This window comes from Chionomys nivalis, chromosome 2, assembly GCF_950005125.1.
Source record: "Chionomys nivalis chromosome 2, mChiNiv1.1, whole genome shotgun sequence".
Classification (NCBI taxonomy): Eukaryota; Metazoa; Chordata; class Mammalia; order Rodentia; family Cricetidae; genus Chionomys; species Chionomys nivalis.
In genome coordinates this window covers 113,411,641-113,438,210 of record NC_080087.1, presented here as the reverse complement: position 1 = coordinate 113,438,210, position 26,570 = coordinate 113,411,641, and the positions used below count along the sequence as shown (strand labels likewise).

At 41.6% G+C, this 26,570-nt stretch overlaps 1 protein-coding gene across 1 annotated transcript in view; it reads left to right on the top strand.

Annotated features, from left to right (window-relative positions):
- The window catches only part of Daw1 (dynein assembly factor with WD repeats 1), a 44,085-nt gene that overhangs the window by 4,329 nt on the left and 13,186 nt on the right, over positions 1-26,570 (top strand). The window contains exons 2-10 of the mRNA XM_057762699.1: positions 8,026-8,098; positions 9,029-9,173; positions 10,725-10,783; positions 11,753-11,875; positions 16,198-16,297; positions 19,581-19,688; positions 22,029-22,135; positions 25,117-25,219; positions 26,363-26,477. Of these exons, the coding sequence (XP_057618682.1) occupies positions 8,026-8,098; positions 9,029-9,173; positions 10,725-10,783; positions 11,753-11,875; positions 16,198-16,297; positions 19,581-19,688; positions 22,029-22,135; positions 25,117-25,219; positions 26,363-26,477 (933 nt within the window). The remainder of the gene's footprint in view (positions 1-8,025; positions 8,099-9,028; positions 9,174-10,724; positions 10,784-11,752; positions 11,876-16,197; positions 16,298-19,580; positions 19,689-22,028; positions 22,136-25,116; positions 25,220-26,362; positions 26,478-26,570) is intronic.

Sequence of the window (26,570 nt, the reverse complement as noted above, 5' to 3'; positions counted from 1 at the left end):
CTCTGCTTGATCCAGCTCTGACAGCCAGTATTCTAACAGGCATCTCATACTTCAGACAGGCAGCAGACTCTGGCTTGCCACTCTTGACTTAATGATTATTTTTATAGTGAGGCCTTATGACTTACTATAATTAGATATTTGATTTCTAAATTCCAATCCTCGGGGTGCTATTTTATATGCAAGTTTCCCAGACACTACTGAATAGCAAGTGGGTGTTTTACTAACATTATCATATGGAAAAAATGCTTGACATGGAATGTTTCCTGTACTCTATATCAGGTCTATATAGAAATTAATTTTGTTTTCTCTTCTAAGGCTTTTGTTTTAATCTTCCCACTTAAAGTCTGAACCATTCTTCTGTTTCATCTACTAAGTCAATCCTGTCCCTACCTAAATACCTGGTGACGAAATGCACACAGCAGGATGTGGCTGACCCTACCTAGATCATTTCATTTCTATGTTGAGCTCGTTCAGAGTTTATTAACTGAAAGGCCTTGGCTTTTGGAAGCATGGGTGGTGCTGAGTGAGCTTTCTCACCAGGTCATTTATGACAGCCTTTGTCACTTTTGTTGTTTTGGGTTCAGTTCCTTGCTCTTTGGTTAGGAAATAAATACACATCAATTAAGCTGGCTAAGATTCCCAGCACATCAAAAGTTTCTCTGTTCAGAGTAAAGAATACTAATATTTCTTGATAGAGGCTTCTTTTCATGTTCTCAGAAAACATTAAGCCTATTTCAGAAAAGATTAAGCCTATAGCATAGTAACTGATGGCCAATAGAAGGTGAGGACTATTGAGAGGCAGAAACACATCACGGGAGAGTGATGGACACTGTTCACACCTTTGCCTGTTGGTTTACATTTGCTGCAGCTCATGCCACAACCTTGGGCTCCAGTTGAAGCCCAGTAGCTGTGGAAAGGATGAACATGTACACCGCCTTGACATTTTGCCACAGAGACACAACCAAATGTGCGTGTTTTAGATTTTGTATTTACTTTCTAGACCTTGCTGTACAACAATTTCTTTCATGATTCGTAGTCAGCCTCAGGACTTTGGACATCAATGATTTTGATACAAACAAGACAGGAAGCCAACAGGAAAAGAGCAGACGAGACTTATGATTAAAGTTCACTTGCTAATTTAAAGATGCACTTTCTGAGGTTATTAGATTGTATAAGTGGGATGTCAGCTTCTGTTTTTTCCAGTCTTTAAGATACAGATTATCTCATCTTATCTCATATACATCCCTTATGGCAGTGCATCTCTCATATACATCCCTTACGGCAGTGCATCTCAACCTTCCTAGTGCTGCGACCCTTTAACACAATTCCTCATTTTGTGGGGACCCCCCAAGCATAAAATTATTTTTGCTGTTACTTCATAACTGTAATTCTGCTACTGAAGCATGATTAATAAAAATTCAGGGTCAGAAATTGGGGTTCAACCTGAAGATCTGAAAAGTAAAACAGCCAGCCCTGGCTCTTACCTCGACCTCAGTTTGAAATGGCGATCCTTCCTCCAGGAGTCTCAGAAGGAGACTGTGTCTGAGAGCTGTCTCACCCCATCTTATATTCCTCTTTAGGGCTGGGATTAAAGACGTGCACCACTGGGATTAAAGGCATGCAACACCCAGTGTCTATGGCAACTAGGTTGACTACTGGGGTTAAAGGTGTGTGTTAACATAACCTGGTCTGTAAGGCTGACCAGTGGGACTGTTTTTACTCTCAGATCTTCAGGTGGTCTTTATTAATTAAAATATATTTGAAATGCCACTACATGCTACTGTTGTGAATCATAATGTAGGTATATCTGATACGCGGGATATCTGATATGCAACCCCTGTGGAAAGGTTGCTTGAGCCCCCAAAGGGTTGCAGCCTTATAGCATTCCTAGAAAACAGTTCTGAGTGCTTGCTTTCCTCAATAACACTACACCACAAGTCCATCTATCTATGATGTAAAATCCTGCAGTCACAGAAAAGGAAAGTCATTTCAGTGATAGTACTGCCTCACATTTAGGTCAGCTTTATATAGTTTAAAATACTAAACCTTATTTGGGTCAGTTAGTCTCGTGGGGCCCTCATTCCTTAAGAGTTTATATCCCATCAGTATTAACCCCTACCATTTCTCTTCTCTTTTCGCCTCTTATTAAAGTTTTATTATAGTTTTAAAAATATTTAATTAGGCATAAATCTTATGGAAAAATTAAAGAAATTAAAGAAAAGAACTAAGATTGCTCATGTCCTCACAGTGTGAGCACGGCATGTTACTAGCACCCCGGATCTTGGGTACTCTATGAAAATCATATTGCTAATTTTCTCTTATCAATGAGGCAGAGACTCTTTAATTTTGTGTATGTACTTATCATTGCCTGCCCCCACCCCAAGTTAGCCCCTCAGGTCTTTTGTTCAGTTTTCTTTTCTAAAACCAGGGTCACAGTTCTTCACATTGAACTTCCTGAGTTGAAATGTTTTCACTGATCATAGTTTGTTTTTAATGTCATCAGCTCTTTACTGTGGAGGAGCTTAAAATTAGCTGCAGGAGGCTTTTGAAAACTTCATCCTTAGCTATTAAAAGGCTGATTGCAGACCCTGAACTATAAACATGTTCTAGTACTTAATATTCCTTATTCCCTGCGGAGACGAAAGAGAACACGAGGCACAAATGAACCCACGTGTATAAGTTTATTAAGGAGAAAGAGGGGACGTGAGGGACAGTGAGGGGAGGGGACAGAAAAGAGGGCCCGAGAATGGCGCTCCCAGCTTTTAAAGGGGGTCCCAGCGCATGCGCGTAAGGAAAAAGGCGTGTCTACTTCAGATGCTGGTGTGCTCCTGGAAAGTGTAGTCTCCCGGGTCAGGCGAGTGACTCTATGCCCTGCATCTGCACACAGGGACTTCTGTGTCAGACGCTGGTGATGTAGATGTCAAGCAACCCACGCGTGTGACCTGGGAAATGTAGTCTCCCGGGAGGAATAACAGTACTCAAACCTACTTCATGTTTTATTGCAAATATTATCTCTAATCTGCTTGTATGTTTCTGTATGTGTGGAAGATGCGTTATTTTTTAAACTAACTAATTTTATGCATCATTCCTTACTAAATAGTTCATCGTTTGCCCATTAATTCTATATGCTCCCTTAACCTTGCTTTGAAATGTCAATGTGTAGATAATTCTATCACAATGATTTATTTTGTATCAGAACTATACTTTGTCTTATAGTTTATTGGTGTGCATAGAAGATTTTATGGTATCCATTTCACACATTTATTTGACATCTTTACAGTATTGTCTTTTGTCTTCCAAAATTGTACCTCTCCATTTGTCGCATTTTTGGGGCTGTTGTTTAATGATTCAGATGTATCTTGTCTATCGCTCATTGATTTTCTATTCGGGCACCCAGAAGTTCGCATTGCAGTTGTAAATGGGAATCTTTCTATTAATTGCATCTTTCTTCCTTTGTTAAAATATATAATTTACCCAGTTCAACCTTAGATCTTTACATTGTCCCTTTAATCTCCCTCCACACTATTATTTTTGGGCATGCTTCTGGGAGGAGTTGGAGAATGGTGGGAATATGTCAAAACATTTTGTATGAAATTCTCAAAGGACTAATAAAATGATAAAATGTAATATCCACATTTTGCTGAAAACTTCAATGTTACAAAGGCTATCTGTTTTCATCCTAAATAAAAAGAATTTTCTTCAGAATCTTTTCTGTTTATACGTTTATTTCACAACTATAGAGCAGAGTCTGACTCCAAATCTTTACTAAAACTCTCTCCTATGAAGACAAACTATGTCAAGACAAACCATGGCAAATAGCACATAAGTCCAGATAAAGTGAGAAGAATACTTGGGTATAGATTCAGATTAAAAGGAATAAAGCCATTGGAGAAGAAAGACCGAGTGCATTCAGAAAAGTTCATTGAAGATATATTGGAGGTAGAAGGGAGTGCGAGCTATGGAACTGGCTACCTCTGGAAGGTCATGGGTACAAAGGCGAGGAACGCCAATCTAAGTAAGCAGTCTGAGGACGCCTCTCCAACCACATATCATGTTCATGTGTTCAGCGCACACCATGGTGGTCCGTAGGAAAATATCTGTGGTTGTGGTTGTGTGAGTTATAGAATTAGTTGGTCCTTCAATTCCTAACCCTTGCAGATCATTTTTACTTGAGACTGACAGATAACTGATGCTTTTCAGATCTGGGGCATTTGGCAGACAATCAGTATTTCTTGCCAGTGATAAAATTTGAGCTTTCAAAGAAAACAAGAAGCTACGAAAACCCATATCTACCACACTGTCATGACAGTTTGCCATCAGTGAGAGCTTTCTGATGATATTGGAAGTGCCACTAACAGATGTGGTCACTGGAAGCTGTGTGAACAGCAGAAGCTACGCATAACTCAAAGGGAATGTTTTCCAGTTATGCCTGGATAAAAATCCACAGAAAATCTAGATTTTAATCTATCCGGGTATCACAGAACTCCCTGAAGTGGTTGTAGTTTCACAGTATATGAAAAAAAAACCCTTATAATTGTTAAGTTCTATTATCACACTAATAAAGAACCATCACCATTCAAAAAGGCTGTTTCATCTGTGTTTGGTTATTTTTTTCCTTGTATTTCATCTGAAACAGTGTAGGAATGGCAAGAATTTGAACTCCAGAAATGGGAGTGAGAGTACAGCTGGCAGTTAGGCTGAGTGTTGAAGATTGGTGCAAAGCTGTTGTGTCGTTGTCCTGATGCTTTCCTTTGGGGAACACACGGGTTATTTTTTAAATCGCATATACTGTTAGGATAGCATGTAATGGATCTGTTATAAAACCACTTAACACCTGCTTAAAATCCTGAATTTTAACACAGAGACCATTGCACAATGAAAGCATGTTTGCTGACCTAGATGTCTGAAAATTGTGAGATGCTCTTGTGGCCCACACTGGAGTTTGGAGGTGGCATAGCATCCAGAGGAAGTGCAATGAGGCAGGCAAAGCGTGTGATTAGGACGTGATCAGTTCTTTGCCTTAGTCTCTTTTCTCTCTCTTGTGTGGGTTGAGTATATTTCATTCCTCAGACTTTGCAGACACAGATTATACATCTAGTCATCTTTAGGATTTAGCCAATATACAAAAGCACTGTTCTCGCTCGTTTTTCATTTGTTTGTTTTTTGCCTTTTTGCCCCTTCCTCAATTCAGGGTATTTCTGTGTAGCTCTGACTATCCTGGAACTCACTCTGTAGACCAGGTTGGCCTCAAACTCACAGAGAACCATCTGCCTCAGCCTTACTGAGTGCCAGGGTTAAAGGTGCCACCACCACATGGTACCCTTTCCGTTTTTTAAAAATTCTCATTTGATTTATTTTAATAAATCCTGTTTATTGCCAGAGGTTTTTTTCATTCTTAAAACATACTGCAAGTGGCTTTGTGATTGTGTGCTGGAAGCAAAGACCTGTATTTTTTTTTTTTTTTGGGGGGGGTTTTCGAGACAGGGTTTCTCTGTGGTTTTGGAGCCTGTCCTGGAACTAGCTCTTGTAGACCAGGCTGGTCTCGAACTCACAGAGATCCGCCTGCCTCTGCCTCCCAAGTGCTGGGATTAAAGGCGTGCGCCACCATCGCCCGGCAAAGACCTGTATTTTGAGATCTGCATTTTGTTTACAGTCATCTTAAGCTCCTAAATTAAGTAAAAATATTCACCTCTATCCCCTCTACAGGGTAAATTCTGCAAGGCCTAGGAAATCAGCTTGGTATCTTATCTCCTAATGAGACCTGGAGGCACCAGGCTTTTAGAAACAATTAGCATTTCCTTTGTTAGCCTGCAATCCCAGACCCTCAGTATTTCCTTATCAGGTAGGGAATTCAGGTCTCTGACACTTTCCCCTTTCCCTTGCCTGTTTGCTTCTGAGAAATAATAAAGCATGGTTTGATCAGAAATCCTGTCTTGCCATCATTTCTCGTGTCTCTTGCTTTTCCATTCCTCTCCTCCAGGTTTATCAGGGACCCCCTTTCGTATCCCTTTGGCCTGGATAATTGTGGAATTACGAAAACACGTAGGCTTTTCATTAATTCTGTGAAGATTTCATCCATGTATATAATGCATTTTGATGATATTCACTTTTGACTCCCCTTCCAACTCCCTACCCTCCCCCCCCCACCTTGCCCACCACTCATCAATGTCATGCTGGTCCTATATTCCTGAGTGTGGGGCAAGTAAAGCTGACTCTCCCCGGACAGCATTCACTGACTGCCCATAGCGCATCAGCTAGTGATAGGGACCTGTGAGCCCTCTCAGTGTTAGAATGCTTGCTGGTTCCACCTTGTATAGTCTCACTCCAGCAAACAAACTGCTGTGACTCTGTTGAAACGTTGATTATTGTTAAGGTTTGCTTTTTTTTTTTTTTAATTATGTGTATGTGTCTGTATATGAGTACATGCTTGTGAGTTCTAGGTGTCTGTGGAGTCTTATTCCTCTGAAGCCAGAGTCATGGCTGATTTTGGGTGCTGGGAACAGAATTAGGGGCCTCTGCAAAAGCAGTAAGCATGCGTGGCAGCTGTTCCATCTTTCCAGCCCATGCTGAGACACCTTTTAATGATACTTCCTTTAATGTGTATACCAGGTAATTAAAAGGTCTCATTCATCTCAGCATTGGTGTTGGTTATGGGTAATACTTTTGAAAATGTATCCTGGATATTGGTGTTTGTTGACTGTCTCTTCCTGGTTTTAATCATGACATTATGATTAAAATTCTATCTGGAGCATTTGTTTGAATGGCTCATCACCTTGCTACATTTGATAAACAGGTCTTGTCCCTTTCTGTGGGCTTTGGTGCCAATGACAGTTCGTTTTCCTGATCCCCAAGAATATTACTGTGCTCTGTTTTGTGTTTTGGTGCTTCTGTGACTTCAGTGAGGGCATAAAAGTTCTCTGCTGGCTGTGAGTGACCCCATAGGTCACCCCATGAGACTGATGATGCCGCGGGCTGGAGGACAAGGAGACACAAGGCTTCTCTAGCATTGCTTCAGTGTGTAGTTGTAGACAGGTCTGGCATATCCAAGACTTTACTGTTTCTCCTTTTAGGATGGGTGGAATGAGCTGTTCCCCCAATGATCAGCTTCAGAGAAAAGCACAGGGGTTCCAGCTGCTGCTGTGTCCCTGTTCCACTGGCAATGGAACTGCTGAGGGACACGGGCTGAGGAAGTCTCGGGCTGAATAAGTCTGGAACTGTGCTTTGCTGCTTCTACCTGCAGGGACCAAGTGCAGGTGCTAGGACAAAGAGAGCTCAGGGCTTCCACTGTGCCTCTGCTGTGGGCTGGTCACATTTCATCAACCCTCATGAAGTGGAGCGTGAACAAGAAGTAGGTCTGGCAAGAACCTCCCCTTCCCTGCAGTGGCCCACTTCTGCCAAGGAGGTTCTATCTCCTAAAGATTCCATGAACTTTCTAAACAGCATCACCAGCTGGGGACCTGTGAGCTGATGGAAGATAGTCCACATTCAAACCACAGTACCACAGAATACTGAGGACCAGATTTCAGATCTACAGATACTGACAAACCCCGGATGCTCATTGGCAAGCCAGCCTAGCCAAAATGATGAGCTTGAGAGACCCTGCCTCGAAAAATAAAGTAGAGAATGATATATGAAGAGACCTGATACCGACCTCTGGCTTCTACATATGTGCTCATGCAAGTGAGTGCACGCCCTCTTTTGCATGTGTATATAGCCACACGAATGTGTGCATGTACCACACACAAACACAGATAGAAAACAATGTTTGAAAATCTTCAAAGTCATTTTTTTCCCTGTTTTTTTGAGACAGGGTTTCTCTGTATCTTTGAAGCCTATCCTGGAACTCATCCTGTAGGCCAGGCTGGCCTCGAACTCACAGAGATCCATCTGCCTCTGCCTCCTGAGTGCCGGGATTTAAGGAGTGTGCTACCACCACCCAGCTTTGAAAAGTAAAAGTTATAAAAGACCTCAAAGTGCATAAACCTTTCCCTAGGTTTTCTTATATCACACTTGTGTATTTTACAGGAATTATGCTGGAATATGAAAAACGTGGCGAACTAAAGACCAAATCCATAGATTTGCTTGAGCTCAATCCTAGGTAAGTTAGCCATGTGATGTAGCGTGTGCCTCACGGCAGAACCTTAGATGAACACTCTAGTGAGGATGTGTGTATGGCTGTGCTGAATAACTTTATTATTAAAAACACAAAGGCCATCACTCTGCTCTTCCTTTTTTTCTGAGGAGGCTTATTTTAAAGTATGAACTGGTTAGTCTAGAATAGTTTTAGAAAAGTATTTAAGACAGAGTGGCCAGCTTTCCCTGTTTAGTGTCTTAGGTTGGCTTGGTCGAATTGTCTCAGCCAGCTTGCTAACATTGACACATTATCATTAATCCAGCCAGGTCCATACTATACTCAGACTCTCTGAGGCTTACCCCATTTCCCTTCTGTGTTCCAGGACCCTAGCCAGGATCCCATAGGTCATCCTGTCTCCCTAAGTTCTTCTTGGCTATACAGGTTGTTGGTAGCCTTGACACTTCTGAGGAATACTGGTTACTGGGTTTGAAGAATACAATGAGTCTGTGGTTTCTTCAGTAGAGAAGTATTGCACAAGGCTGATGGGCTGTCAGGAAGTGGGTGGAGGTTTAAGACCAGAGGTTCCCCAGTGAAACCCAGTGTGAGTCTAGAGGAATTCTCCATAGGTTAGAGAACCCAAGATTCACCATGTAGGAAACCCCATGCAGAGCCGGCTTGTAACATGGACCAGTAATGTACAATTCAAAAAAAGTCGCAAGCTTTGGTCTTCAACTTCCTTCTATCAGTTCTGCCTTCACCTACCCAGAGGAGCGCAGTGATTGCTGGCACTTGCACTGTGCATCCAACATCTGGGGATTCAAACTTAGGCCTTTGTGCTTGTGTATTATGCACCTTTACACACCAAGTCATCTCCACAGCTCAAAATAATGTATTCTTCATGTTGTGAGCATAGATGCAAATTTGACATGCAAGTGTTTTGGGGTGGATTTTCAGTACTGATGTCAACAACCTAGTAGAAGAGATCCAGAAAGTGGAGCCTCTGATCACAGAGTCTCGGACGCAGCAAATCAGACTCCTGGTCCAGCGGCTGCAGGAGAAACTCAGACAGCATTGTGACCACAGCTTCTACCTGTTCAAGGTAAGGAGTGCTTAGGGACACCAGGATCCCAGCTGCTGCTACCTGCGAAAGGCATGAGTAGGGACACCAGAAAGGGCAACTTGGATGCATTATTGATTCCGCTTACAAGTAATATCTTAATACAAGTAATATCCTTAAAACATTTTTTGTTTGTTTGTTTTGAGAGAGTTTCTCTGTTGAACAATCCTGCCTCTCCTGGAATTCATTCTGTGGACTAGGCTGGCCTTGAACTCAGAGAGATCCACCTGCCTCCACCTCCTGAGTGCTGGGATTTAAGGCAGGCACCACCACCAACTGGCTAGTTTTTTTTTCCTAGAAAAATACTTGCTTATGGTTTCAGTATTTCACCTGCATTTAACCAAGATTAACCTTCAGTAGGTATTTGTTTAAAGAATTAATGATGTTCAAACACTAACTTCTTGAGATATTCAATAATGATTTGCAGTGAATTTATTTCTCTTTTTAATCAAATTATTAAAATTATTTTCTAGTTTTACAGTACTTCTAAGAAGTTGTATTTCATGATATATCAACATTTTCCATTTTCTGCTTTATTGTGAATTAAAATACAAACCAGAGACTTGTTGAGCAAATGTGGTATAAATATGTGGTTTTTCTCCATAGGTTTCTGACTAAATTAAAAATATAACAAATGTGTCTGCGTAATTACTTAAGAGCAGTTTTTAAAATTAAATTAAAAAATTTGTTCTAAGACTCTTCATGTTACATGGACTTACATTTTATAGTATTATTACTATAATAAATACTCTTTTATTTTGCATTAATTGGTTCTACCTGATGTAAATGCCCAGGTTCTCCTTTGTTCTCATCCTTTCAAGGTCCCAGAAGATAAGGTTCCTCAGGTTTTATATTTTCGTCCAGCAGGTGGCACTGTTTAATTACAAATATCAGCTGCATAACTGCCTAGACCCTGTGAGTTCTTGTGTAAGGGAACATACATGGTAGCAAAAAAAGGAAGCTATTAATAGCTGTTCCCTGGAATCAGGCATTTCTGAAGCTGACTCACTCTAGCTAACCACTCAACCAATAGGTTATTCAATTACTATATTTGGTCAGTGAATATTCATTAAACACCCACTAGCTGATAAAGATAATTGAGGCATTCAACTGGAAGAGAGTTTTAGGATTAAAAAAGCAGCAATGCATTGTAAAATGTATTTGAAACATGTTTCAGTTTTTTTTCTTACGTACATTGCTCAAATATCCATAGAGAACCATATGTAGCCTGTAGAGGAGAATGCTACAGTCTGGATTCTTCTTCAGTAGCCATAATTTATCTCAACGGTAAATGGGTATTGATGGGCAGTGAAGAGTTAATTACTTTTTGCCATTATCTATGGCTATTGAGAGTATAGTTTGTCTTTATCAGAGGCAAACTGCTATTATATTCCTAGTTTGATTGGCTATCGGATCTTGTCCATTCCTACATATGTCTAAGAACACATCACATATCACCATTTGTTTGAACTTAGAATGTATATGTTTTATTCTGTGAGAGTCCAAAATAAATGGTGTTTCCTTCTGTTGAAGGTTCTCAGAGCACACATCCTGCCATTGACCAATGTGGCACTCAACAAGGCAGGCTCATGGTAAGGTCTCCTTGTTCTTTTTAACTTTTAGCAATAAAAAATTAAAGATTTCTGAAAGTTCTCAAGTAGTGCAGTTAGTTACAGTCTGAATGCGCCCATCTCTTGGATTTCCGGATTCTGATGGCTACAGAGGAGTGAGGCCAGCTCTCACTCCCACAGGAAAGCCCGAGTTTCCTTTGAGTGTGTGTAATTTTGTGTGAGAGGCACTAGGAGGTGTCGTCGAGTACTACAGCTGAGAAGAAGAAGATGCAGAACAGTCCCTGGGTGTCTGAGTCTTTGCCTGAGCTGTAGGAGCTGTCAATCTGGGGCAGGCAGCACCGTGATTGGTTGGTATGTGTAGGTTCAGAAAGAGCCCTTTCTGTCTAGCTCTGCTTTGATGTATGATGTATGAACCATCAAGGCCATATTCAGAAAATGCTTTGATAGCTTGGGATCTGACGGTGGTTAAGAAAGGATCATTTTGGTATACAGACGTGCCTTATCAGTCTGTGAGGATTGCTGTCATAAAACAGCAGAAGCTAAATGGCTCTTGAACAGAAATGTGTGTATTTTGATATTGTAGAATGTAATGACAGAGTGTGTGTAGAGTATAGGGAAAGAGAGGGCCAATGATAATGTCAAAAGTTATGATCTGAACACCTGAGAGCAAAATTCTACTCACAATGAAGTATTTGCAGTTGCACAAAAGGCATTAAAGTCATTGTAGCCTGCACTCTAATTGTATAAGAATATATATTATTGGAATAGAGCTGGAAGATTTAATTTTTTATTGAGTAAGTTTTTAAGTCAAAAGATTTGGAAACTGTTCTTTGTTTTGAATGTATGATTTCCAACACTAAAAGGCATACCAAAGGATACTGAAGGGGTTATTATCCAGCAGGGTGGGGGGAACATAGAAAACATCGAGGCATCTATGAGCACAATGCCTGTCATTTTCACCGTGCAATGCGTTCACGTTCTCTGTGTTAGCTTTATCACAGGAAGTTATGATCGGACGTGCAAGGTGTGGGACACTGCATCCGGAGAGGAGCTGCACACACTGGAGGGCCACAGGAACGTGGTTTATGCCATAGCTTTCAACAATCCTTACGGGTACGCTTATTTCATTCCCTCACTCCTTCATCGGTCATGTATCCATCCCACCAGGAGGGAGACAGGATTAACATTTATTGAGTTTCTGCTATGTTCCTTGGGAGCCTTTTCAAGTCTCTTTCAATGTTTACTGCCTTTGGGATAGGCATCAGTTTTATGAAGAATTGGAAGCTGGGGTACCCTTCTCGGGATCACTGTGTAGAGAGTTAGCTGGAGTTGTCAGCGATGCTGACTCCTGCCCTTTGAGGTTCTGGAGAAGCCACTCTTACTAATGTACAGGATTGTACTCGTGGCTCTGGAGAGTGTGGCATGCATCTACTGTGCAGTGTGGTTTCTTTCATTTTTAAGTGAGCATTCAGCCTTGTGCAGCAGAGAAAATCTGCATATAGTAATATGCTAAGTAACAGTGCCATGAAGAGCAGAGGCCCCCTTTCAGGCCAACCTTTGGGTGGCTGACTCAGCACATTAGGAGCCATTTCTGATTTTTCCCATTGCTTGTTTCCAATGCCCAGGACACTGTGGGGGTTTGTAGCCACAAAGCTACCCATCACTGTATTTGACTCTTCTGTGGTGAGAGTCTAAGCTTCTCAAGGGGTAGTTGTATGTCCACAAACCTGTGCTTTCAACCATACATGTAGAAATTACACAGGAATTTAATTGTATAAATTATCAAAGCAATTAAAAATATTAGCTCAACTGATGAAATGCAAAGATGAAAAGAGAGTTGCTGTCTTTTGTGAAAGCAGGAAGGGAAATGTTTGATGAAGTTCTTCCTAATGATGTCGTAAGAGCCAATGGATTTTGTCCCCCCAGTGTATTTAAAGTCTTTAAATTTCTCATCCTATTTAAAATCCAAAAAATTATTTTTTACATTTCAATTTTTAAATATATATATTTAAATTTCTCATCCTATTTAAAATCCAAAAAATTATTTTTTACATTTCAATTTTTAAATATATATATTTAAAGTTGAAGATTTATATATGTAATTATATATAAATTACACACACACACACACACACGTGCGCCTGCGCATGCACACACAGATGCCAAGGTGCAGATGTTGTGGCCAGAGGATATTTCCCAAGATCCACTTCTCTTCTCTCACCACAGAGGGGCCAAGAAATGAAGCTCATCTCAGGGTGGGCAGCAGGGAACTTACTCACTGAACCGTCTCGCCAGCTCCTCATTCCATTTCAAAGAAATCAAGGCTGGGAATTGTGGGAATCCAGTCAGATTTCTGCAACTCAGGTGACTAATTTGCTGACCCTGGAACAATTTAGTGAGTTCAGAGACCTTAGCTTTCTGTCATAGGAGTGCCACATGGCTGTATATATTTGAGTAAAATTTCAAAGGAATGTTTTGTTTTATTTTATTATTATTATTTTGTTTTGTTTACTTTCACAACCGATCCCTTAAAATGACCTTTTCCATTAATGAAGACAATTTGAGGAATCTGGTTTATTTACGATCTCACCATGATGGTGGAACAAAACAGTACATAGTTTAAGGGGTAAGAGGAGGAAACCAGGGAGACTGTTCTTGGTTTGGGGTCTTAGGGTGACTCACATAAAGCCGAAGCCTGAAGGTGGAAGCCTGGTGATGATACCAGGGTGAAGGGCGGGAGCAACTTGGCCAGTCACCAAGCCAGGCTGTTCTGACATGACTGTTTCCCACAGAGGGACTCAGCGCTGAGGTCAGCACGTGCTGTGGAGGGCACAGGCTGTCCTGCAGGACTGGACTTCTCACAGAGGCTTGTGAGCACAGGAGGGGAACTGTGGAAGTCTTTTTGACAGGATTGTTTTGGCAGGCGGAAAGGGTCAGAGGGGCATGGGAGGAGGCAGGGGACCAGCCCTCTCAAGGCCTAAAGCCTGCTTTGACAGTGTGGCAGAGGAAGACAATGAGTCTGTAAGATTGTTTGCACTTAAACTAGCAATCTTGCCTCACAGTTAAAACAACCAGTATGCGGGCTTCCCCTGTCATTATATATTTTAAAATACACTCCCAAAATACATTAATTATGATGGCACAATCAACTTAAATTGGCATTATAAACTGATTAACTGTGCAGAAAAATTAACATGAGCATACATTTTTACATTACAGAGAATGATAATTTTCATAGTGCCTTATTAAACTAATCTGTAACAACAAAAAGCTTTTATTGAAATTACAAATGATATTGTTTTAATACTGGTGTAATCTTTAATTTTAGTAAATGCTTTTTAGTAGTTTATTTAACAGGCATGATATTCTGAGTGTGATCAAATCTCAAGCTGCCAATGCCTCTTAGTCTGGAGCTCAACTGCCCTAGAATGCCAGGAAGCTTTTGGACATTCTGTGGGTATTCACCAGAATGAGCTACCCTGGAGCATCCTCAGAAAGGTCCTTGCTTCAATTAGTGAGAACGATTGCAGATGCACTGGGTGGGGGTAGACTGGGACCATCAGTGCTTGTCTGGACAGATGTACGTTCTGTGCCTGTTGTAGGCACTTACAACTTTCTTTTAGTGTATGTGACTTGAGCCTTGTGGCCTGGTCCTTTTGGTCCACTCCTTATGCTTTTGAATAAATGAATTTTCAGTAAGTTAATGTGATAATGATGATGATGATACTGTAGGGACTGTGAAGACAAGAAGAGGACATTGGATCTCCTGGAACTAGAGTTGTAGCAGTTATGAGACTAAGGTCCTCTTCAAGAATAGTGCAGACTCTTAACTCCTGAACTGTCTCTCCTGCCCCAATATGTGGCTCTCTCTTGTGGGTTCTGGGCCTTGAACTCATGACTCATGCTTGTGAGGCTAGTACTTGGTCAACTGAACCCACTCTTCTACCCACAGTATTCCACCCTGTGAGTCTATCCCCTATAAATGCTTCTACAACAGGAATAATTTGGTATTATTTTCTCAAGGAACCATTGAGGTGAAACTTCTCAATATCTTATCCGCCATGCACTTTCCTAGATTTTTCTCTGTGACTTCCCGCTTTTAATTTAGTGTTTCCCATTTGTAGACCTGTAATAAAGGTTTTCTATGTCCACACAGCTAAGATATCATTGATATCCATGTAGTTAATTTTCTTTTTTTTCTTTATATTTGTGGAAATCACATCATGCATTCCAATCCCACTCACCTCCCTCATATCTGTCTTCTGCCTTTGCAACCTTCTACCCAGATAAAAGCCAAATTGAAAAGAAAAACCCAAAACAAAACAAAATAAACTATACAGAACAACACAAAAACAAAAAGAAGAAGAATTTGTCGTGGAAGCTGTAGTGTGTCCAGCCTGTTGGGACTCACAGTTTACTCTTTAGTCTATTCATTCTTACTTGCAAGTGTTCATTGCCATGAGTCATTGGTCTGGTTCAAGGCCTCTGGTTTCTGTTACACCTCTGAGAATGAACCCTCACTGGGGCTCCTCTTGGATATCTTGCTGTTGTCCTGTGTCATGGAGATCGTGCTGCTTTGGATCTGTAGGTTTGTTCCCTTCACGTATTCCAGCAGTTCATAGATTTGGTGAATACTGGGGTGGGCCAACTCATAGCCCTGGTTCTGGGCCAGGGTAGTAGCTGGATTGACCAGCTTGCTAGCTTTCCCTCATCATCACTACTCTGGAGAGCTATCCAGCACTGCCTCGGCTACCCAATGCAGCCCTCAGAAAAGAGTGGGGCCAGTTCTCCTGCTCTAGGGCCCTCAGATCTGGGTTTCCCTCACTCTTAGCACCAGGACCAGCTCTACTGTTTTTCCCAGGCAAGGTACAGGACTCTCTCTCCCCACTGCTTTAAGGATCAGCTCTCCTACTCTCTACTCTCTCATTCCATTTTTTTTTTTTTTTTTTTTTTTTTTTTTTTTTTCGAGACAGGGTTTCTCTGTGGCTTTGGAGCCTGTCCTGGAACTAGCTCTTGTAGACCAGGCTGGTCTCGAACTCACAGAGATCCGCCTACCTCTGCCTCCCAAGTGCTAGGATTAAAGGCGTGTGCCACCACCGCCCGGCTCTCATTCCTTCTTGAATGGCTCACCTGTGCTCCAGACAACAGGGTCAGCTCCTGTGTACTGCCTAGGTGGGGTGCAAAAATTGTTTAATTGCAAAAATATATTCATACCTTTAATACTACATCTTTAACATTCATACATATGACTGATACCATTAAAAATCAGACCTTGATTTTGTTATTCACTGGAGAAAACATGAAATTGCTTCTTAACAGTGCAGTATATGCCTAAGTAGGATGCTAGCCACTTGCCAGCACATCTAGTCTTAGTTCAGTGTGTTATTCAATGTGGCTGACTTTGATTCTAAAATCCAGACTTTTAAAATTCGCAGTGACAAAATTGCCACTGGGTCATTTGACAAGACCTGTAAACTCTGGAGTGCTGAGTCGGGAAAGTGTTACCACACCTTCAGGGGCCACACAGCCGAGATCGTGAGTACAGTTGACTTTGTGAAGACTCCTTCATGCTGCTCTTCCCCTTAGGACTCAGTGGTGAGAGTGGAGGTTGCTTCTATATTACATTTTCAAACTTTGACCTGGTATTTTTTTTTTTTTTTTTTGAGATTGCATGGATTGTCCTTGTACTTTTCACCACCTAAGATTTAACTGCTCACAGATACAGGTAGGGTAGCCTGCAAAGATTATAAGTAGCCATGCAATGTGATTGGCATCTGAGAGAGGAACAGCCCCCCTCTGGTTTTCACTTGCATATCTCTAGAGAATTGATTCCATCAGGGCTGATGAGGTTATCACAGTAGCTGTAAGGTAACTTCTATAACCATGCTGAATGTGCAGGCTGATTACTTCATGCATTTCAATAGGATTCAGACTTGAACAAGTCATCTAAAACTCTAAATAAATGACTTTCACTACTAGAAGGCCCTTGTCTCCTATCATCTTTATCCTGTCTTATGGCAATTAGTAAGAAAACTGGCACCCTGTGGAACATGGGATGACTCTTGAGAACAAGCAGGCTGCTTGGACCAGGAGCAAACTTGGTTTTCTTCCACCTTCAGATTCATGGCGTATTCATTCAACAGGAGCCCATGGTGGGTTTAAGGTAGTGTGCAGCCAGGAGATGTGGCAGTTACTCTTTGGGGGCACATACTGTTCTCATGACATTGATGTGTAATAGCTTAATTTTGCCCCTTAAAAGCCCCATTTTGAGGCACAGTTAAGGAAACCGAGGCACTGACAGTAGCTTGGTGAAAGGTGAAGAAAGTCAAAAATCTTTGTCTTTAGAAAGCAGCTGTGTCTCCAAACTTCCTTAGAATTTTGCAAACACTTTTATTTGCATAGAATTCCTTTTAAGATAGTCATATAATTTCATGGCCCACAACATCTATCAAATAAACACTAAATGCTAACCATGTGTGAAGAGCCAGTGAAGTAGCTCAGTTGGTAAAGTGTTTGCTTGACCACATCACATGGCCTTGGGTTTGGTTCTGAGCACTGCATTAGCTAGAGGTCAGGGATGCCTGTAATCCCAGAACATAGGAGATGGAGAACGGAGAACCGGATCAAAGTCATTCTTGGCTACATAGGGAGTTCTAGGCCAACTTGGGCTGAAAAGAAACAGAACAGACCTATAAAGCTCTCGGTACATGTAATCTGGACAGCCGTTGTGGCATGCCTGACGGAATTGGATGCAGCATTTTGTCACTCAGGACTTTTCAGTTCAGCAGAAGGAGTAGACACATCACTGGAGAGGTTCAAAGAGTTGTTGTTATTGTGCAAGAATTGTGTGGCAACCTCCATGAGGCCATTGTAGGGGGAGAAGTCAAGTGTCGTTGACCAGGGAAGATATTCAGAAAGAATGACAAAGAAGGGCATGTGCTTTCCAGACACAGGGATCAGCACTTCTCTGTGTCCAAAGCTACACACACAGGGGATGTTTCTGAGAGTTCAGATATCTCTTTGTGATCAGAAAATTCAAACTTCTCCTGATATGGCATGCATGGAATATTGTTGACAGAGAGGTTTATTTAGCCAGGCTAAAAAAGATATACCATGTAGCCACCTGTAAGGGATAGACGCATGGGAACCTTGCCAGTAAGCCACAGCCGCATGACAATACACAGATCAATAAAATGTTAATTTATGATGTAAGAGTTAGCAAAAAATACACACGCTATTAGCCAAACAGTATTACGATTAATACAGATTTCAGTGTAATTATTTCAGGAGTCTGGGTGGCCAGGAAATGAACAGAAGTCACCCCCAACAGAATATGCTTTCTACACTTGGCTCAGAGTGACAGGCAAGGAGCTCTTGTGATACCTAGCTTGTCATGGATGTATGTTTATATCTAGCCGAAGAGAATATTTAGTGGAAGCGAATGAGTGAAAGAGGCAGGTAAAAGTCACGTGGCAGATCTAAAGGGGTTTATATGATGACATACTAATAAATCTGGGTATCATCTTGTGAGTAATGAATGCAATTCTTTTGAGGCTTTCTAGCTGGAAGGGTATACCTGACTTGGCTCTCTAAGACTATATTTTTAGCCCTGTGAAGGAGAAATGGAAGGCCTGTGAGACCAGATATCTCTGCTAGTTGGGGGTCTTAGTGTTATCCAAGCGATCTATGACAAAGGCTGCCCTAACGCAGATGAGAAGGTGAGAAGTGTCAGTGGAGCAGAGACAGAGGAACTTGGTTACCACATAGATCTGAGGAACAAGGAAAGGGGAATTCACGATGATTCCTTGTTTGGAAGCTCATGTTATTGGCAGTACCCTTCCCTAATTCCATGCATAAGAGGAGACCACATAACTTTTGATCATCAGACAGATTGAGAAAAATGCCTATAGCATCTAGCAAGCCTCTTTTATCATTGGCTTACTATATTCCACAACATCACATCCAATAACACGAAGATGATGCACTAATAGTGTGGATCCCCCAGACTGAAGGAAGAAAAGCTCTCAGAATTACTTCACCAGTCACTAATATATTGGTTTTAGCTTCCATGTTCAGATCATGAGTCAGGGAGTGTACATGATTCCAAGTTCTTGGTGGATGAAGTTGATGTTAGGCGTCTGCATGGAGAGTGCACTTGATAGGTCGACGGCACCAGTGTTGAGCATTCTAGAGGTAGTGATGCCCCCAGTGTCATCAGTTGATAGACGGGCCAGGAGAGGAGGCAGAAGTCTCAAGGAAATGAAAAGTATCCTGGGACATGAATGGGATGGCAGCTGAGAGTGTTCGGGAATTGTAACCAGGGATGGACTAGCTAGTGATGAAGATATAGTCATAGGTACTATTGCTAATGGGAAGACCAAAGGCATGGGTATGGGGTTACCAGAAAGACTGCTGGAAAGCCATCCAGGACATGGCATTGACACAGTGAGCCAGACTCAGAGTTAATCGCTGGAGAGCATGCTCAATGGGACTGTGATCATAGCTACAAGAACTCAGAGAGCCCCTAGCATGAAACTCACAAGAGATGGGCTGTGCTTTGGCTCTCATTGTCCTGTGTTCTGGAAGCTGTAAAGGGAACCTGTGACAGAGCAGGCCTCATGAGAAGAACAAGGTCTCTCTTTAGGAGATTGCTCAGGATTCTACCTGGAGATAATAGGTTTCTCACTCTGATGGCTCGGCGTGGTCTTATCCAAACTACTAAACCTAAATCTAATGAGGTAATTGCAAGAGTTTCAATGCATAATTAATTGTCCAAGACATCATGTTCCTAAAGCTCCCTCCATTTCATGTGTTGTAGGTGTGTTTGTCATTCAACCCACAAAGTACATTGGTTGCTACTGGAAGTATGGATACAACGGCTAAATTATGGGACATTCGGAATGGAGAGGAAGTGGTCACTCTCACAGTATGTCCATATTGTTAATGAGCCTATCATCTGGGTTAATTATTAGTTGTATTTTATTACGAAGGGAAGGCTATGTTAAAAGAAGTTTTTGAGCCACTGGCATTTAAACTGCGGAAGATGCTACAGTTGGTTTGCTGACTGCTGGGACAGACTCAGGTAAAAGGTGCTGGAGAAAGCAAACTGGCTTTTGTTTTTTATTTTGTAAATCACATAATTTTAGCATCCTTTGTCTATCTGGCTGAAAAAGAATTGGCAGGGCTGTTACTGCTTGGAAGATGCCCAACTGAAGAGCCAGGCTGGAAGATTCCTTTGAAAATATGGTACATGCGCTCCCTCGTCTTTCATGCCCACCTTCAAATTCTTCCGGGTTATGTAGAATGCCAAGGGACTGCAAGCACAAAGACCAAAGGGCAGACCCGCAGGGAAGGTGCCTATGGCTTTTTGTCTTGCCTGTTCCCGCCACGTGTTTGACACCTTCCCAGGACCTGTCCCTCTCCACTTCATCCCACCCAGCCTAAATGGCCACAAGTGAAATAAAAGTAACTCCCTATGTCATGAGCGGGGACCATCATGTGGGCCTGGCTTCCTCATACAATTTGAAAATGTAAGTCAGTTTTCAAAACCCAAACCAGACAAACACAAACAAGATACTTTGTCTAAGAAAATTAAAAGTAGACTAAGGCAAGAGGAAATGGTATCATTATTTTAAAACTTAATCCTATGCTTTTTTTTTTTATCTGCGGACCTAGCATTAGTAACATCAGCATGGCACAGAATTTCTTGACTGTCTTTTCCTTCAGGAACACGTGGAGGGAAATTTTCATTTTAGTTGCTATCTGTGGTTTCAATATATTTTTCTTCCTCCTAACTCGACTGTGCCTGTTTGGCACACTGAGTCCTGCTCTGCACATGCACCTGCATGCCGGTCTGCTGGTGGAAAGCAACCTGTGTGCATGCCCCAGATTCGGATACTCAGATCTGCTTCACCTTGTCAGCAAATCAATTTGTCAATGGGATTTTAGATTATATTATCTACAGATGTCATCAAGGGCTGAACAGATATCTCAGTGGGTAAAATCCCTCTGTGTAAGCATGAGACACTGAATTTGGATTCCTTGTACTCATATAAGTCAGGTGTGATGACACAGATGTGTAACCCCAGAGCCTGGGATAATAGAGACAGATGGGTCTGGACAGCCAGCCTAGTCCAACAGCCAGCTCTAGTTCTAGTGAGAGACAGTCTCAAGAATACTAAAGTGAATTGAAATGGAGAAAGATATGAAGTTGACCTCTGGCCTCCACAAATTCCTCCAGAGGCAAGTGCACCAACAAACGTGTTCACATATACACCCCCCCCCACACACACACACACAGAGAGAGAGAGAGAGAGAGAGAGAGAGATACTAGAGAGATCCTAGCAGTTCAGAGGTAGAGACATGAGGGTTGTGTGTTCAAGGCTATAGTGCAGAAGCAAAATAAACAATGAAACAAAATGAATAGAAATAAAGGTATTTAATTGTGCTTATTTACTTAAACAGTTAGGAAACTGATGCTCATATCGCAAACAAGATCATTTTCCAGATTCTCAGAATCTGTTGCAGGAGGAACTTCATATTGTCTCCTATGGTGGGCTCCTCAGGTCTAGTCTGTGAGGAAGGAAAGTCAGGTCACGGGCAGCTACCTATCCTTGACCAGTGATGTGGAATCGGTTCTCCACATCACATTATCCTAGGAGTTTCCTCCATTTTGAAGTTACTAGATTAGCCCATCTACCGTTTTCTTTTGCCCACTCATTATTTTTATGACTACCCAAAAACAGCTCTTCTAGTCTTTCCAGGACAATGGGAAAGATCCCTTCTAGTTCCTCCAAACATATTATTTCATTTCTAAATAACTCAACCCTGACCTACAACATTTTCATTGTGCTGCAATGGGACTGCTTGCAGTGTGCAAGGCAATGAACTTTGCTGATTTACTGTGCATGTTGCCGAATTCTGGTCTCTCAATCTTCTTGTCACCCTGCAGAGGAAACTGTGCCATGTGCAGCCCTTCCTACCTGAGCCCAGCCCAGCCCAGCCCAGCCCAGCCCAGCCCAGCCCAGCCTAGCCAGCCCAGCCCAGCCCAGCCCAGCCCAGCCTAGCCCAGCCTAGCCCAGCCCAGCCCAGCCCAGCCTAGCCCAGCCCAGCCCAGCCCAGCCCAGCCCAGTAGGATTTCTTGCTTCTTGCTGCACCTCTCTCCTCTCTATCATCTTTTGGATGGTACTGTGCTCTTATCTACATATATTGTCATCTATGTGCTTTCATATACATATGTATATGACTGTATCTATTCTTTTCCCAGGGTCATTTGGCAGAAATCATTTCCTTGTCATTTGACACCTCAGGAGACAGAATCATCACAGGGTCCTTTGATCACACAGTTGTAGTATGGGATGCCAGTACTGGAAGGTAATTTTCTATATATTTTTGACCTGTGTAAGAGGTTAAGACAATTCTGTGATATATATTAGCTTAGCCTTGCCTAAGTTGTTTGTGATTTAAATTCTGCAAGAGTATGACTCAAGCCAGGCAGTAGTGACACACACCTTTAATTCCAGCACTCGGGAGGCAGAGGCAGGCAGATCTCTGTGAGTTCAAAGCCAACCTGGTCTACAAAGGGAGTTCCAGGACAGGTTTCAAAGCTACAGAGAAACCCTGTATCGAAAATACAAAAACCAAACCAAACCAAAACAAAGCACCAGCACCACCACCACCAACAAAAAACAAAAAGCAAGAGTATGACTCATACTTGGTTATTTTTATGTGTTTTAGTAATTTGCCTGCATGCATATATGAGCACCACGAATGTGTCTGGCACTTTCATGGTTGAAAGCCACCATGTAGGTGCTAGGAACTGAACCTGGGTCCTCCGCAAGAGCAGCAAATGCCTTTAACCATGAGCTATCTCCTCACCCTCCAGAGTTGATTCTTTAGTGGTATTTTGGAGCCACAAAGTAAGGGATTTTCCAAAATTCTAGGCAAATGATACCAAACGGCAACATGGAAGAAGAATGTTATGAATAGCTTGGTTACGTAGCTATTATTTGTCCTCTGTACTGTATAATCAAGTTTCTGTGACAACTTATTGTGGTAGGGATGAATATCATGAATTAAAACTTGTAGTTAATTCTTGAACTTAATTTAAACCAGGAGCTTCTGTAAGAAGAGACTGCACATTGGTTCCCAACTGCCCAGACCTCAATAATCACACAGAAATTATATTAATTACAATTGTTTGGCCAATGCCTTAGATGTATTCCTAGCTAGCTCTTACATCTTAAATTAACCCATTTCTATTAATCATGTATGACCACGAGGCTGTGGCCTACTGGTGAGTTTCCAGCATCTTTCTCTTTCAGCAGCAACATGGCGTCTCCCTGACTCTGCCTTCTTTCTTCCTGCATTCAATTTAGTTTTCCCCATCTAGCTCTATTCTGCCCTGCCAAGGGCCAAAGCATCTTCTTTATTAATTAGTGGTAATAAAACATATTCATAGCATGCAGAGGGGAATCCCACATCAAACTTCAGTTTCCTTTCTAACGGTTGTTGATCTTATTTGTCAAGAAATTCACTAAATTAGCATATTTGTTTTGGAAAACCCCACTTTTGGACTCTGAGTTTGGATAAAGGGATTCATTACCAGTGCTGGTATTCAAAAACATGAGTCAAGAAAGGGCCTTGCAGCTGGGCGGTGGTGGCGCACGCCTTTAATCCCAGCACTCAGGAGGCAGAGGCAGGTGGATCTCTGGGAGTTCGAGGCCAGCCTGGTCTACAAGAGCTAGTTCTGGAATGGGCACCAAAGCTACAGAGAAACCCTGTCTCGAAAAACCAAAAAAAAAAAAAAAAAAAAAAAAAAAAAAAAAAAAAAAGAAAGAAAAGAAAGGGCCTTGCAGCCATCTGAGGCACTGCTCCTGAACACCCACGCATCTGTGGGTCCCACTGCTATGTTGCTTTCGTTCATGAATTAGTTAGCTAATTAATCATTTTATGGAGCCAGAGTCCCACCTAGCTCAGGCTGGCCTCGAACTCTCTTTGATGCTGTGGATGACCTTGAACTTTTGGTCTCCATGCCTCCGTCTTCTGAATGTTGATATTATAGTCGTGTGCCACCACACTTGGTTCATGTATCATTGGGGATTAACCTGGAGTGTTCTTCATGCTATGAAAGCAAGCGTTTTGCCATCCAAGCTACTTTCCTATCTGTACTCATTGATTTTAAGGCCATTTCTAGAGTTTTAGACTACCTTTATGAGTAATTACACATTCCTTTTTGAAATTTTACTTTAAGTAAAGTTATAGTTGCACATATTTATAACTATATGTGATAATTCAATACATGTACAAACTATTGAATAATGAACACAGGGTAGTTAACATCTCCATCTCCTTAAATACTTTATTTTTTAAATGTATGCCAACATATAATAGTTGCACATCTTTATGGGGTACTGTGTGATATGTGAACACATGACACCATATGTTGCTGATCAAATCAGAAACTTTCTGGGGCCAAAATAAGTCAGACACAATCATATTACCTTTATAAACAAAGATTTATTTTTATTTTATGTATATGAGTGTGTTTGCATTCATGCAGGCATGTGCATCACATCCCTGATTAGAACTTTTGTGTATTTTTACTGAAATTGGTGTCCTCTTTTTGAGTAACAGCAAAACTATCTTTGCTTCATTACAAAAAATGTAATGTAATTTTGTAGAAATTATGTAGAAACTAAAATTTAGTTCACATGTATGGGTTTGACCATGTGTGCGTATGTTGGAGCAAAGCACCTGTGGTTTTATTGTTTAGATACAACCTAGAGCAGTGGTTCTCAACCTTCCTAATGCTGTGACCCTTTAAGACAGTTCCTCATACCCCCCACCATAAAATTATTTCATTGCTACATCACAACTATAATTTTGCTGCTGTTCTGAATGGAAATGTAAATATGTTTGGAGGTAGAAGTTTGTCAAAGGGGTTGAGAACCGCTGGCCTAGCGTCATCTGGGAAGAGAGACTCCTGGTGAGAAATCATGTTGATAAGGACATGTCTGTGGGGTTACAACTAACATGTTTTGTTAATTGAGGTAGGAGGACCCACCATGGACGTGGGCAACACCATTTCATCAGATGCACCCTGACTTGTGTTCAGTAAAGAAAGCTAGCTGAGCAGAAGCAGAACCAAGCAGAAAGCATGGGGTTTGGGGAGTACTTTCTTCCCTGTGAGAAGTGACCAGCTGTCTGAGTCCATGCCTTGATCTTAACCTGGAACGATGAGCTGAATAATCACTTCCTCCCCTGTACCACTTTCTTTATGACAGTTTGTCACAACAACAGAAATAAAGCCAGGGCAATCTTTTTTACCGGCTGTGATTATTTCTGTCTTGTAGGAAGGTGCACACTCTAATCGGCCACTGTGCTGAGATCAGCAGCGCCTTGTTCAACTGGGATTGCTCCCTTATATTAACAGGCTCCATGGACAAGACCTGCATGGTGAGCTCAGAGTCAGCCTTGCTTTATACTGTGTCTCTCTCCTTTATACCCTGTCAGGTGTTCATCATAACACTAACAGACTCCAAGAGGGCATGCTGTTGTAGGAGGCTGCTCAGTCGCCTGTTCGTTTCCTGGCTGCCCAGACTCCCAAAATAATCACACAGAAACTGTATTAGTTAAATCACTGCTTGGCCCATTAGCCCTAGCTTCTAATTGTCTAACTCTTACATATTAATTTAATTCATTTCTATTAATCTCTGTTACGCCACATGGCTGTGGCTTACCAGCAAAGTTCCAGCATGTCTGTCTCTAGCGGTGGCTCCATGACTTCTCTCTGACTTTGCCTTCTTTTACCCAGCATTCAGTTTAGTCCCCCCCCCCGTCTAGCTAAGTTATATGCCTTGATGTAGGCCAAAGAAATTTCTTTATTCATTAACCAATAGCAGCAACACATAGACAGAAGGACCTCTTGCCAGCATGCCCTTGATAATAATAAATAATATTTGTTAATTTTTAATTCAAGTTTTCAGTTTTCTAAGCTTAAAGGAATATGAGGTGATAAAACAAATCTAATTGCTTCAAAGGCAAGAAAGGTCTTGTTTGAAAAGTCGCATTAATTTTATTCAGTGTCCTTCTGTTTATTTAGTAGGCTTCGATTGGCATGGTCCTCAAGGAGCCTCAAATAACTTTCTTCCTGTCACTGCATCTCTTCTCTTCAAAATTAATTACTAAGAGGTTATAACCACTTTTCACTTAATTTTATACAAATAACATTAAAATCTCATGGTGGATGTACTTTTTGTTTCCTGGCATCACAGTTTGGGATCAAGCCCCTAGTAATCTGAAGTCTTTGCCACAGGAAAGAAAAAATCCCTTCATACCAATCCCCAAAGCACACCACTCAGGATGTTTTTCGTTTCTTTATGTTGTAGAAAATTCTAAGTGTCTCTGCTTTGATTTTTCTGTGACCAGATGGTTGGCTGTGGTCTTTGGTTATAAATCAAAGGGAAATTAACTGATCAGAGAAAATTATGTGTATCCTTTTAGCACAGGTATTTAGCAAGTCACAATCATACCATGAGATCACTGGGCATGGGCCCACTTCGTTACTTTGTTGATGGTTTCTGTCTCTCTCAATTTCAGTTGTGGGATGCTACAAGTGGAAAATGTGTAGCAACCTTAACAGGCCACGATGATGAAATACTAGACAGCTGCTTTGATTACACGGGGAAACTTATTGCAACAGCTTCTGCTGATGGTAAGTCATCTGCTCACATATCTACATTATGTAGAAATTTATGTTTTCCTTGGAAATGGTGCCTGACTCTATACCATGCTCCATTTCCCCAAG